General features: G+C 43.0%; 1 protein-coding gene across 1 annotated transcript in view; it reads right to left on the bottom strand.

The window, feature by feature from the left end:
• Positions 1-413: 413 nt before the first annotated feature.
• The window catches only part of PWP1 (PWP1 homolog, endonuclein), a 103,916-nt gene continuing 88,821 nt past the window's right edge, over positions 414-15,508 (bottom strand). The window contains exons 12-15 of the mRNA XM_077468484.1: positions 13,556-13,646; positions 3,282-3,403; positions 2,448-2,553; positions 414-1,748 (exon numbers count right to left, since the gene is read on the bottom strand). Coding sequence (XP_077324610.1) covers positions 1,639-1,748; positions 2,448-2,553; positions 3,282-3,403; positions 13,556-13,646 — 429 coding nt within the window. The 3' untranslated portion in view covers positions 414-1,638. The remainder of the gene's footprint in view (positions 1,749-2,447; positions 2,554-3,281; positions 3,404-13,555; positions 13,647-15,508) is intronic.

Here is a 15,508-nt window from a genome sequence, read left to right as displayed (position 1 = left end):
AAAAATTAAAAAAAAGAGTCATTGGGGAAAATACAGCATTATGGCCACTGTAGCCAAGTATCCTAGGAAATAAGTATTAATAAGCAGAGTACAGCAAGGAAACTTAAGACTTTTTGAAAGTCTGCTAGCAGTCTTTTTAAAGTGAGATAGTCAGCGCCCCCCGTTATGATCTTTATTTAACACCACCATGCTGAGACCGAAGGTTGCTTCAAATACTACACAGAAAAAAAGCAAACAGCAAAACACAACTGTTTTACCTGCTAAAGGATTTATAATGGCGCTCAGCCAACTTTTTGATACAAGTTCCTCTGCTAGATGGCACATTTGACGATGAACCTCCATTAGAAAATGCAGTTGATGCCCAACTTTGGCCTTATTTATTTAAAAAAAAAAAAAAAAAAAAACACAACAGCTCAAGCATCAATACCAATTTAATTCAAAGTTTCACCAGCAGTACCACTTTTGGTCAGAGGGTTCTTCACCACCTTTTCTTCTGGCTATGCTGATCTTACTGCACCACTACACTGTAAATTAAAGTGGTAGAACGGGCATTTTTTTTTTTTATACCCACATGTAAGCCTATAATAAGGCTTACCTGTAGGTACAGTAAATATCTCCTAAACATGCACCATTTAGGAGATATTTACTTTAGCAGTGCTAATGATGTCACTGGCACATGCACACTGAGCTCTCAATGGACGACGTGCCAGTCAAATGACCGCAGCCTGGGAACCCAGAGGAAAGACAGAGAAGATGGAAGCCCTGTCAGTGCTCTGCTGGAGGGCTTCATTTTCAGGTAAGGCTTTCATGATGTGCTTGCATGTGATGCATACTAGCACATTATATGAACTTGCGGGGGGGGGGAAAAAATTGTTTTGTTTTTTTACCGCTTTAAGGACACTGTGATGACATCCATATAGGAGGGCAGGGCCATGACTCTTGCATTCACAATAGAGTCCGCAGTCTTTCAGTTTAAGTGATGCTGGAAGTCAACACAGTGGCCTTCATTAACAATGTACTGATGTAGTAAGAACCATCCAGCCAGAAGAAGAGAGGAGGATGAGGACCAGTCACATGATCAACTTGAAGACACCAGAAAAATGTAAGGATAAATTGAGAATAGACACATGAGTAGCAACAGTAGACTGATAGTCCTCACTCTGCCCTCTCCTCTTATATAAATCATCTCCCATGCTATTGCTGCCTGTGCGTTAATAGCCAGGAAACTTCAATTTTAACAAGCTGTTCAGCAATGGCCACTGCCACATTTCTCTCGGGAACATTTTCTTGATTAAAAAAAAAAAAAAAAAAAAAAAACTTTACATCACTTTGCACAAATATAATTGTACATTGATTCATCGCAGTTCATAGTTTGTATATCGGACTAATAAAGCATCGCAGGTAAAAGGAAATCCTCTGTTTAATTTTAGAATTGTCTTCAGTCAATCAATTCTTAAGTAAATGAGAATGACAAGTCACGCATTGCTGACTTCTAATACACTCCCAGATAGTCTTACATAAGAGGATCTGATGTTGACATAACATTTTTATTTAGATTTCCCCCAAGATGGTGAAGGAAGAGCTTGCTGTATGGCAAAAAAGGTCTAAAAAAAGGTTGGAGGAGATTGTTTTAAGTCTCTAAGATTCCATGGAATCTGCTGCCGATCCGCTTGCCTCTGCTGCTGTGGTTGAAGAGCTGGATATATTGGTCACCATCAATCGCTCTCTGCTTGCAAATGCTTCTTTCACTAAAAACAATAAAAATATATATTGTGTATATTACTCACACACACAGATTTCTACAAAACTTTACTTAGTATAGTGTTTTGTAATTTCTTTTGTAATAAAAATAAAATTGCATCTTCCTTTTTATGCTTGTCCGATTTATTACCTTGAAATAATTCAAATAATCTGAAAACACAAAATCTATTCAATCTCCTTTAGATCTAGCAAAACTACATAGTGGAAACCCTATCTAAATGAAGCTGCATTAATGCAATGCCTAAGTTTTGTAAGACAGCCCATCACAAATAGTACACCTGCTTTGCTTTGGAATCTGAAAAGAGCATTCATTTTATTGACCGGAAAAAAAAAAGGGGGGGGGGAAAGGGGGGGGGGGCATACCAGCGGGAGTACTAGGTCACCATGGACACTGCAAACTCCATGCCACTGGCCGTGTTCTATGATTTACTTAATATACTGCAGTGTCCGATGGAGAGCAATAGCCACACTGTTTAAAAATGCCTCTTTATTTCAGGATTTGACATGACAACCTGACACTCCATTTTTGCAAAAATAGGATTATTTAAAAATGACTAGCACCTTACAATAGTGTGTTTCAAAAGTGAGGAAGTTATATAAAAAATATTGGTAAAATGGGGATTTTTCAAAAAATGTAAATGATACATTATATATTATTTGAAACTGCTACTAGGTTGTATACTCACCAGCAGCGATACTGCTAATGTCCCACACTCTCAGCCCATCCTTTTGGCCACCAAAAGCATAGTGGAAGGGAAGATCGGGGCAGCAGGCTGTGCAGAATAATACACCCTAATGAAAAAGAAAGTGTAACATTAGAACATACTCTCAAGGCTTCGCTTCTTGCTGGTACTCTGACGTCTCCATCACCACAGGCAGGTTTATTGTGCTAACAGAGGCTGCTGCTTCAGGGTTCACAAATCTATAAGAAAGCTGGATTGCAGCACACCTGGTAGTAAATTATGGGGCACTTGCTTTGGCACACTATGATAAGATCAGGTGCTTTTGACTTAAAGAGATCTCGTCAATTACAATCTCTTATGAGCCACCTACTAACTCACTTCATGCTGGATGAACACCACATGCTAACCCATACCCAGAAGAATCAGGTATTTTGTGGCTGCTTTGAGGCTGCAATGGAAAGGTGGAGTCAGGCATAACCGAGTATAAAAGGATCAGCGAATGGGCAAGGTGTCAGAGAGTCTCTTTAATAAATAAGAACAGGCATTATCACATGACAATGTCATCACTCAGTGGCTACACCAATGTTACTAGCTTCTGACCACACAACAGATCTTGCAGACTCTTGCCATTTAGAGATTCTAAGTAGCTCATTTTTTGTTGCTGTAAGCTGTTCTTGGTTTATAAGATATTTTACCTGCTGAGCAAACCAACTAACAGCAGCTCATATGCTTAAAGTAGAACAAAATTCATTATTACACCCACTGCAGGCACAGTATTGTCATTTACACACAGAAAGCCAGGAGAGAAAGGCTGTACTGGTTCAGCCCATCACTTACCATTTTCATATTCCTGGAATGAACCAAGCTTGGTTTGTCCAGCAAAATATCCCAGATCTTCACATGTTTATCTGCAGAGGAAGTTACTAGGCATCCCTTAACTTGACTGCTTAATTCGAGACCTTGATGAAAAACAAAAAGCAAAAAAAATAAAACTGATCCATCAAGGTACGTTTTAATAAACAGTATGTGAGTTATTATAATCAAGTAATACAATAATATGTATACGTGCTGCAACCATAGTCATCTGTAAAATAGTGTGCCCTTCTAAACAGAAGAAAACTAAATATTTGAACAAGACCTCGTATCATCAATATACACTTCCCTTTTGAACATTACCACCACTCAAACGCCCCCCTACTGTGCTCAGTGGGAACATGACTTTGGGGTCTCGCAGGAAATTATATATATATATATATATATATATATATATATATATATATATATATATAAATATAAAAGCAGCTCTCTGCAGGAAAAGAGCACCTCTCTGGAGTTCCAGGTTTCCCATCTTAATTCCGCTGATCTATTTTAAGTATTGGATGCATGCGACTCCCTCAACATTGTAGTGTCTTCTGTTGATCTCTACTTCCAGTATAAAGAGCACTTTCTTTGGCGGTGACCTGCTATTCAAATTTTCTTGACAATAACAGTACCGCTTCAAAACATTTTTTTTTATCTAATACAGTACATAATTGCATTTACTGGTGTGTTTTTTTTTTCAATATCTGCCTAACTGTATCTAAAGTTTAACCTGTCCAGTCCTGTGGTCTATGGACCAAGTGTTTACTCAAAGACACAGGGAAACATGCCAAAGTGATGACAACACAGTATGAGCAATACCAAGAGCAATGGCTAAACCAAGTTCACATCTAAAAATTAGTAGACCCATGAAAGGTGCCTCCTGCCAGGCCAAATAACAGTCTATCCACACCTTACAATTATAACAAGGCTCCTTTTTAATACTCTGCTCAGCACCTCGCCGCGTGTCACTTGTCTGATATCTTTTTCCTGCTGTGCTGCTTACCAATGTTTACTTGCAATGCTGCCTAGCTTTTCCTTGATTTTAACTACTGCTCTACTTCCTCCTATTACTTTTACAGTTTCACTCATATTTCTTTTTGTTTATTGCTTAACTGCTCTAATCATTTTTGTTTTAACAATTGCTCCCTGACTGTGATGACCCTCTTGGGAAGATTAGAGTTTTGTGCAAGTCAGTACTGAAAATGAATGCTTAAAAAGAAGTATAGCCAAAGCTATTTGGGGCAGAGCAGAGAACTGGTGAATGACAATCCCCCCTGCTCACAGAACTTTGAAAGCCTAAATCTTTGATCGCTTAGTTCTCAGTCCTAGAGGCGGCAGGGGAGCGATGCTGCATTCACCTAGATGAGTATAATTATGTTTTTCTAAATCCCAAACTTCTCTTTGTAACCCCTTTGACAGTTTTTTCTTTCTTTTTTTGCCCCCTGTGTCCCACTGGGGAGATTTACCTTCACTTCCTGTTTCACAGCGAAAACAGGAAGTGAGAGGAAATCCCTGCAATTTAGGGGAATCTCTTAGGTGCCTCCAGGTAGGAGGTAATAGGGTATTAAAGCAGATCTTCACTGCATCTAAGCACTACAAACCAAAAACACCATTTAATAATTTTTTAATATTCAAAGCAAACCCCCCCATCCATTCATGTCTCCATGCTTTATTTTATTGAGAAATCCCTTTTAAAAACAACCCCCTAGCATTTCCGGTCATGGTCATTTTGAGTAAGTGCAAATTTTTAATGTAACATTTATTTCTCGGAATCCACTTGCCCTTAGCTCAAGCATGCATGCAAGAAAGAGTGCTTAGCTGAGAAAACACTCCACCCCCCCCCCCCCCCCCAAGACTCCAGGATTACTTAAAAAGTAACCCAGATGTTGGCCCTTATGAGGAGACCACCAGGCCAAAGATGAAACCGGTGCCTCTTCGGACATGGAGCACTCCGTCACGGCCACCAATAAAGTACTCAATGACATTGCCCTGCACACTCACCACCAAAATTAAGGAGGTCAAAATTGATGTGTCCCTCATCCGACAAGATCTCTCTACCCTGCGGGACCGCTTGGCGGGGACAGAGATGCGCATTAGCAGAGCGTAATCTCCGCTTTATCGGCCTTCCTGAGACTGCTGAGGGCAACGACCCGGTCAGCTTCCTCTGAAAATCTTCTGACATCCACCTTCGGTAGAGATGCATTCTCGGTAATGTTCGCGGTGGAGAGAGCTCATAGAATCCCTGCCCGTCCCCCAACCCAAGGAGCCCCACCACGTACCCCGATAGCGAAATTCCTTAACTTCAAGGACAGCAACAAGATCCTCCATCTGACCAGAGAGAAGGGACATATCTCCCACACCAACACTCATGTGGCCATATTGCCGGACTTCTCCAATGAGGTGCAGAGGCAGCGGTCCAGGTTCCAAGATGTTAAGCGGCACCTCCGCGTGCTACGCCTCAAATATGCCATGCTGTACCTGGCGAAGCTTCGTGTGGAGTGCGAGGGCCGAACCCACATCTTTGAGGACCCCGAACTAGCATCCAATTGGATCGATCAGAGTGATCGCCAAGACTGAGCATACCACCATGCCTACAAGCCCTGAGTACTCTCTTTTTTCCCTGCCCTCCCCTGTACCCACGGCGCTCCCTGCTGCCATTCTGATGCTTCGCCCCTCAGTGGGTATACTGCATGTACATGTCCTCTGCCGGAACAGTGGGGCAGACCTGGAAATCCTTTTCTGCTCGACATTGGACCTCACAGTATGCCTGCTGTCTCCGGGTGATCTTACTGACTCATGTTCCCTCGTTTCCCTCACACCTGAGAGATGCCTGTAGAGAGCAGTATATCGAACGTTGCTGAGACTTTTCTTCTTACTTTATCTACTGCCCCCCGCCCTGAGCCGCAGGCCCATACCAGACTACACCGCATACTGACTGACTTCGCACTTGTTGACACTTGGCGCCACAAAGACCTGCACACTAAAGTCTTCTCGTGCTTCTCAGCCAGTCATAACACAATGTCACAAATCCATTTCATTCCAATTTCAAAGACCCTGACACCTAAACTGGCAGATGTTGGCTTTGCACCGAGAAAACTCTCGGATCACGTCCCCTATTGGATTACGATCCAGCTCCTGAAGGCCTCCCCTGCTCCTCCTTGGCGGTTAAACCCATTTTGGCTGACTGCTCTGCAGGATCAGGAAGACATCCCTACGGAATTACAATACTATTTTACAGCCAACAGGGACTCCGCTACGTACGACATAGTATGGGAGATGTTTAAGTTCCACGCCTGCTCCTTGCTCTCCACACGTATCAACAGACTTAAGCAATCATCGAAACACATTGACCAACAGGCTACAGAGCACCTACAGGTGCTGGAAGAGGCATTCCATCGAGACCCCTCGCCCAGCACTGTCAACAATCTTAAGGTTCGGACAAGACAGGGTTTCCCAATTGCATATCGAGAAAGCCACGCAACAAATCTTTTTCTGTAAGCAAAAGGTATTTGATTATGAGGAAAGATCGGGCAAACGGCTAGCGTATTTCGCCCATTTAGACTCACGTCCCCCGGTGGTGGTGTCGTCGATTGACCCCCAGGGGAACAACATCACTGATCCACAACGTGTGGCGGAGGAATTTGTGATATTCTACCATGCACTCTACACTTCCCCGGGTCACTCACACTTCCCAAGATACCAGAGAATACTTAGCGAGAATTAAGTTCCCTAAATTGACTAACGCCCAACTCAAACTCTTGGAGGCTCCTATTACTAAGGAGGATATTTCCGAGACTATCTCCTTTCTGGCCACATCTAAGGCCCCATGATCGGACGGCCTACCACTTGAATTCTACGCCACCTACTCTGAAATTTTAATGTTGATTGGGAGAATGAAGTTCCACTTTAAGTCAAATAAAAGTACTTCCACTTCTTGCATTTAAAAAAAAGTTAAAATTATATATTAAAAATATATATATGATGCATTAAAGAATACAAAATGTCATATCTCTCTGGAACCCGGCTTTATTTTGTGTTAAAATGCATAGGCGTGAATAGGCCCCATTTGATTATGAAGAAGTTCAATAAGGATTGGCTAAACCTTCAGGCACAGGGCTCATTTAAAACTTCTGAAAAGATGGCCAACTCCTTGTGGAGTTTCAAAAGGCCAAAACCAGTAAAAAGGAAACAGTGAAGTGTGGCTGAACACACAGTAAATGAGATCCAGGCCCACGTGGTGTGTTCAGCGTGTTTACAGCTGTATTGAGGTGACAGGTACACTTAACAAAGCCAAAACAGAAGTATATCTGTGGCCTAAGTGGATGAAACAAAGACTGATTAGCTGTGCTACAATAGCAAGTGCTAAATCTGGAAAGCAACCTTTAACTACTGCCAGGAATCAAAGTTATTGTAGCAGAGTAAGTGAAAGTCTGAGCTCAGCGAGATCTTTATACCATGCAACACCGAAGCAAGCAAGAAAAATCAATATCGCAGTGGATGCAAGCAGAGGCACAAATGATCTGTGGTGTATTTGGGCCAGTGTCACATTGAATGACCGCGGCACGGGCTCTGCTGAAGAGGTGAGGGCACCATTCAGATGCTGACAAGGTTATACTAATGTTTCATAAAACGTATTAGGAGGTGCTCTGCACAATTCTTTAAAACTGAACTCCAGGCACAAGATCGTTAATTTAATCACAAAGGAAAAAACTAAATTTTCTCTGTCCCAAACTCAACTACAAAGCCAGATATAACATTGTAAAAGTAGCAGTGACATCACTGTGCAGAGAGACAATGCTGTGGGAGGGACCCAGCAGCTCCACCCACTACAGGCTGCCTGCAGAAAACTAAAGGAGCGGGTGGATACAAGATCAGTCACTCTGCACAAGTAGACACAGCAGTACACACATATACAGCACAGTGGTGATGTCACTGACACTTTTAAAAAGGTAATATCTGGCTTTGCAAAGGCATTTGGTGCACAAGCAGATAAAAAAAAACTTTGTGGCTACTGGGAAAAAATTTAAATTTAAGTTTTTGCTGCCAGAGCTTAGCTTTAACCATTTCACTGCCACCAACATAGTGCTTGAACTGTGGAAGCTTTTACAAGCCAACTGTCAGCTTTCTCCTGGATGTGATTTGAGGTGGCTGTAACGCTACTCATTCACTTTCCCAGGCACTGGGCGATTCCCCTCCGCCATGTATCCCAGGCTTTAAACTTCCACCTGGAAGCCCAGGACGAGCATGGCGTGTGTTGTTGGGTAGAGCGAAGGTACTTTAGAAACCATCCATCGCTGACCTACCCTCTGATGAATGAACCAGGAAGCAATGTGTTTTACAATGCTATCTGGTTCAAAGCTGTCATTCCAGAGCGGAATCGGTCTATTAAACAGCTAATGAAGCTAGATCTGTGCTCCATTAGCTGTAGTGGAGTGCAGGGGAGACATCAGGGGAACAAATAATCTGCCAATGTAAATATGCCTTCATATAGGGGCCCATTTGTTGATAAGACTTTTCAAGCTCGCCCCCACGAACAATAAAAATATACAGTGCCTTGCGAAAGTATTCGGCCCCCTTGAACTTTTCAAACTTTTGCCACATTTCAGGCTTCAAACATAAAGATATAAAATTTGTATTTTTTGTGAAGAATCACCAACAAGTGGGACACAATTGTGAAGTGGAACGAAATCTATTGGATTTTTGAAACTTTTTTAACTAATAAAAAAATGAAAAGTGGGGCGTGCAAAATTATTCGGCCCCCTTGCGTTAATACTTTGTAGAGCCACCTTTTGCTGCGATTACAGCTGCAAGTCGCTTGGGGTATGTCTCTATCTATTTTGCATATCGAGAGACTGAAATTCTTGCCCATTCATTCCCAGTTTTCAGCTCTTTCCACAGATTCTCGATTGGATTCAGGTCTGGACTTTGACTTGGCCATTCTAACACCTGGATACGTTTATTTGTGAACCATTCCTTTGTAGATTTTGCTGTATGTTTGGGATCATTGTCTTGTTGGAAGATAAATCTCCATCCCAGTTTCAGGTCTTTTGCAGACTCCAACAGGTTTTCATCCAGAATGGTCCTGTATTTGGCTGCATCCATCTTCCCCTCAATTTTAACCATCTTCCCTGTCCCTGCTGAAGAAAAGCAGGCCCAAACCATGATGCTGCCACCACCATGTTTGACAGTGGGGATGGTGTGTTGAGGGTGATGAGCTGTGTTGCTTTTACGCCAAACATATCGTTTTGCATTGTGGGCAAAAAGTTCGATTTTGGTTTCATCTGACCAGAGCACCTTCTTCCACATGTTTGGTGTGTCTTCCAGGTGGCTTGTGGCAAACTTTAGACGAGACTTTTTATGGATATCTTTGAGAAATGGCTTTCTTCTTGCCACTCTTCCATTTGTGCCAGATTTGTGCAGTGTACGACTGATTGTTGTCCTATGGACAGACTCTCCCACCTCAGCTGTAGTTCTCTGCAGTTCATCCAGAGTGATCATGGGCCTCTTGGCTGCATCTCTGATCAGTCTTCTCCTTGTCTGAGCTGAAAGTTTAGAGGGACGGCCAGGTCTTGGTAGATTTGCAGTGGTCTGATACTCCTTCCATTTCAAAATGATCGCTTGCACAGTGATCCTTGGGATGTTTAAAGCTTGGGAAATCTTTTTGTATCCAAATCCGGCTTTAAACTTCTCCACAACAGTATTACGGACCTGCCTGGTGTGTTCCTTGGTCTTCGTGATGCTCTCTGCGCTTTCAACAGAACCCTGAGACTATCACAGAGCAGGTGCATTTATACAGAGACTTGATTATACACAGGTGGATTCTATTTATCACCATCAGTCATTTTGTTACAACATTGGATCATTCAGAGATCCTCGCTGAACTTCTGGAGCAAGTTTGCTGCACTGAAAGTAAAGGGGCTGAATAATTTTGCACGCTTCACTTTTCAGTTTTTTATTTGCTAAAAAAAGTTTAAATTATCCAATAGATTTCATTCCACTTCACAATTGTGTCCCACTTGTTGGTGATTCTTCACAAAAAATAAAAATGTTATATCTTTATGTTTGAAGCCTGAAATGTGGCAAAAGGTTGAAAAGTTCAAGGGGGGCCGAATACTTTCGCAAGGCACCGTATATGTGAGCGTTCTGAGAAAAGAGCAGCTTGCACAAAAAGGTGACACACCAACCTTATATAACAATAAACCAAAATAAAGTGCAGCAGTCTAGTAAAAAAAGTACCTAAACAAAAAAAAGGTTATAAAGTGGCACAAATTAAGAAATCATTCAAATAGATCAATATATTCTATAAACAAAAACCCTAATAGTGTGTGAAAAAGTGAATATAAAGTGCTTGTGCTCAATGGAGGCGTACTAGTAGATACTCATAATGCACTCATACATACTAGAAACAATCTTAAAGTGCTAGTGGTCCATAAATATTCAATATTACCGTATATACTCGAGTATAGGCCGACCCGAATATAAGCCGAGGCCCCCAATTTACCCCCAAAAAAACTGGCAAACTTATTGACTCGTGTATAAGCCGAGGGTGAGACATGCCTGTCCATCCCTGTGTGTGTGTCCGTCCATCCCTGTGTGTCCGTCCATCCCTGTGTGTCCGTCCATCCCTGTGTGTCCGTCCATCCATCCCTGTGTGTGTGTGTGTCCATCCATCCATCCATCCCTGTGTGTGTGTGTCTCCATCCATCCATCCATCCATCCCTGTGTGTGTGTGTGTCTCCATCCATCCATCCATCCATCCCTGTGTGTGTGTGTCTCCATCCATCCATCCATCCATCCCTGTGTGTGTCTCCATCCATCCGTGTGTGTGTGTGTGTGTGTGTGTGTGTGTGTGTGTGTGTGTGTGTGTGTGTGTGTGTGTGTGTGTGTGTCCAGCCTACCTTTGTCCCGAGCCTCCGTCCCGTGCCTTGCCTCCTTGCCTCCGTCCCGTGCCGTGCCCTTGCCTTGCATCCGTCCCGTGTCGTGCCTTGCCTTGCCCCCGTCCCGTCCCGTGCCGTGCCGTGCCTTGCCTTGCCTCCGTCCCGTGCCCTCTTCGTCGGCGGCCATTGTAAAATTCAAAAGCTGCGCCGCCGCCTTCGCCTGTGATAGGCGGAACACTGAATTTCCCAGCAGCCTGTGTTCCGCCTATCACAGACGTCGTATCATCCTCGTCCGTAGTACGAGGATGATACGATGTCCGTGATAGGCGGAACACAGGCTGCTGGGAAATTCAGTGTTCCGCCTATCACAGGCGAAGGCGGAGCCGGAGGCGCGGCTTTTGAATAGAATGGCCGCTGTCTGTCTGCTCGACACGCTGATCGAGCGGGCAGACAGCGATGACTCGAGTATAAGCCGAGGGGGGCACTTTCAGCCTCAAAAAAGAGGCTGAAAATCTCGGCTTATACTCGAGTATATACGGTATATAAAAGGCCCAAATCCTCATGAATAAATCTTCTCAAAATGATATAAGTTGATATTCCAAAGTGTAAAACACCTCCACTCCGTCACCAGAAGTGCAGCAATCCTTCACCTGTATGTACTCACCAGACAGCTAATGTACATTAGCATGTGTAGCACCCTCTACCAATAGGTAGGTGCTAGTAATAGGATTTTTACTAGAAAGACTGTCAACACAGGCAAATTTAGACAGGCCTATGCTGCAAGCTAGGCCTGTTTGTTTTGATCTGGGGGCAGGGTGCGATTAGTGGAGCAGTGGGTGTGACCACCTGTGCTCTGGTTCTGAGGAGCCTCCCCTGCTTCCTGGGAGAATGTTCTGGAAGAGGGGCAAGGCTTGGAACTGGAGTGGCAGGCAGCTCATGTGGGAGCCCTGACCAATCCCTAACTGGAATTGGCAGAGGACGGGCCTCCTATAAAAGCTGAGGTAACATGCCACTGGGGAGAGTTGTCGGCTCAGTGAAGTGGAGAATGGAATACTAGACAGCAGCGGTAGAGGGGGTGGGGTATGCGCCGATCGCAGTAGGAGGCCCGGGGAGAACCGTGAGGGAACTTCGCCTTCATACGGTCATTGGCGATATCCTTATTACATGGTGATCGATAAGAAACTCCTGGAGTAGAGGGGCAGGTGAAGCTGTTGAAACGTATGGTCCGGTCAAGTTCTCCATCAAGGATTCATGGCAGAGAAAGGTCAGTGACCACAGTGGAGAGCTGGCTGTACCAGGAAGTCTGTGAGGGAACTTTGCTTTTACACGATCATTAGCAAAGTCCTCATCATTACATGGTCAATGATGAAGAGTCCTGGATCAAAGGAGAGACTGTGGGGATATGTGTCAAATCGATGTGGCCTACGGGGACAGGATTTGCAAGCTGGGCTGGCTGGGAACAGTAGGTCCACCACTCAACATGTGCTTTTAAACTACTAGGCCTCAGGGGAGAGGTGCTGCAGGTCTCCGGCCTAGTAGCAGCGAGCGACAAGAGCCTGCAATAGGAACTATTCAGAGTGGGTCCTTATGTTTAAAGAAGATGCAACATTACACTAATTATTACTAAGTTTGTGCGGGAGGAGAAACGGATTTCTGGGAACATCACTCTTGACCTGTGTAATCCTTACACGGCCATGGGTGAGGAAGGTCTGGAAGCAATAGTTTGCGGGAGTTAAGCAGAGGAGGAGCAATAGTCTACATGGTGATGCAGGAAAAGAGATTGTAGCTTTGAAACATCTACATCTTTCCTTCAGGCTCAAATTATGTGTTAATCCAAAAGAATCTACAAATATGATGGCAATGTGAACTATTCTATGGGCATCCTATATACCCCACCAAGTTGTACCCCCCAATAAACAAAAACAAAACACAGCAAATTACTTTTCATCATCTCTGCAAGTGATGTATGGAGTCTGGCAGCGGGGTGATATGATGGATGTTTGTTACTGTTGGCAACTACATCGCTACACATGTATCACAGCTCATCTCGTATGCAAACAAGATCCACCTCCATATAATTGCTCAGGCTGAAAAGCACGGTCCTAAGCAAGAAAAGTTCCTAGAAGGCTGAGTCTTGGATTTTTTTTTTTTTTTTTTTTTGTAGTGTGAGTTTGGAATTGGGAGTGGAGTAAACATCTTTAGCAGCCTCTGTATAACATTTTTTGAGGAATTCATTGGGTTTAGTTCAACTTTAAACCAAAAATGTTACATAGAAATTATCTGCAGCTGTAAGACCAGCAAACTACAATTGTGCCTTTAACAAAAACAACAAAAAAAGAAAGCCTCAGCAAATGTGTACAAGAAAATACTTACCAGACACTTCCCCATCATGTGCCTTTAATGTGAATAGTGGCTTGTCCGACCGTGCGTCTAAACAGTACACAAAGCCGTCTTCTGTGCTGGCCTAACAAAGATATGTAACAGAAAACTTGTTACATTACAAGTGACGAAAGGATTTTATTCCAACTGCAAAGATTTACTACAGAACAAAAGCTTAAACCAACAATCAGAATTACATTTTTTTTTTATTATACACTGAAAAACAAGGAAAAAACAAACAAAACAAAAAACAGTAAGAAATCTGCCACAAACAAAAATGTACCAATGTATTACCATTATCTACAGGAGTAAAGCAAAGCTGTTTAAGAGCAAAGCAACAAGAGCTTTCATCCTTCCATCCCCAGCAGCAAATATTCACCTTTCCTTTGTTCCCCTTCTATTCTGTTTAGCCTCAGGGGCTAAATGGAACATCCCATACCTCAGATATGTAGGAGGATGGAATTCAGGCATGTGAATGCACAAGGCCAGTCAGCATTGTCACATGTTGAGCCCAAAGCCCTCATAAGCTACAACGGAGCTGAATGGAGTAGAGCAACATCTAAAAAGCTTGGGAATACTACAGAAAATGATACCAGTTGCTATATAAAATACATTAAGAATACTTATAGAAATCTGTTTTACAATTTGCTAAAATTCCAATCTATGATAGATTTCCTGTAATCATTTTATTTTTATTTTTGACCTGGGGTGTTTGAATATTAGCATAAGTTCGGGTCGAACTTTGGTTTGTTTGTGTGCCCTGCAGAACACCGAACAATATGCAGTGTTCGGGGCAAAATTCGAAATTCGAAATCCGCTGGAACACCGCAAAATTTTATGGGACATTAACATGAAAAATCAAAAGTGTTCATTTTACAGGCTTATATGCAAGTTAGTGTCATAAAAAGTGTTTGGGGACCCGGATCCTGCCCCAGGGGACATGTATCAATGCAAAAAAAGTAGTTTTAAAAAACTGCAGTTTTTTCGGGAGCAGTGATTTTAATAATGCTTAAAGTGAAACAATAAAAGTGAAATATTCTAATTTCTAAAAGGAAAAAAAGTAATTTAAAAAGTACTCAAGGCTATAATGAATTGTCGGTCCCAGCGATACAGATAAAAGTCATTGAAAAAAAACGGGGATTCCCCCAGTCCATTACCAGGCTCTTTGGGTCTGGTATGAATATTAAGGAGAAACCGAACCAAAATGTAAAAAACAAAAAATTGCATGGGGGGTCCCCCAAATTCCATACCAGGCCCTTCAGGTCTGGTATGGATTTTAAGGGGAACCTTGCGCCAAAATAAAAAAACCATAGCAGACCCTATTCCGAGCACGCAACCTGGCAGACCGCAGGAAAAGAGGGGGGAGAGAGAGCGCCCTTTTCTGAACTGTACCGGGCCACACGCCCTCAACATGGGGAGGGTGTTTTGTTGATGGGGACAAGGGCCTCATCCCCACAACCCTTGCCCGGTGGTTGTGGGGGGGGGGGCTTATCGGAATCTGGAAGCCCTCTTTAACAAGGGAACCCCCAGACCCCAGCCTCCCCCCGTGTGAAATCAGGCACATATAATTTCTTTACTACCTCTTACAGGCTTGAAGGCCCTGGAGAACCAGGACAATGGAAACGCCAAAAAAAATGACCCCATTTTGGAAAGAAAACAACTCAATGCATAATGTATGAGGCATATTGAGTCTTTTGAACATGTCATTTTTTTCTACAGGTTTTTGGAAAATGTGTAAAGAAAACGAAAACGCATTTTTTTTTTTTTTTTTTTTTTTACACAACGTCCATTTACACAATGTTTCTAACACATAGCATGTACATAGCAAAAATTACACCCCAAAATAGATTCTCCTACTCCTCCCGAGCACGGTGATACCATGCGTGAGACTTTTCCACAGCGTGGCCACATAGAGAGGCCCAAAATGCAGGGAGCACCGTCAGGTGT

The sequence above is a fragment of the Lithobates pipiens genome, unplaced genomic scaffold, assembly GCF_037356315.1.
Source record: "Lithobates pipiens isolate NorthernLeopardFrog02 unplaced genomic scaffold, aLitPip1_a1.2 Scaffold_8, whole genome shotgun sequence".
Taxonomy (NCBI): Eukaryota; Metazoa; Chordata; class Amphibia; order Anura; family Ranidae; genus Lithobates; species Lithobates pipiens.
Note: the sequence above shows the minus strand (reverse complement) of the source record. Positions and strands in the feature narration are given on the sequence as shown.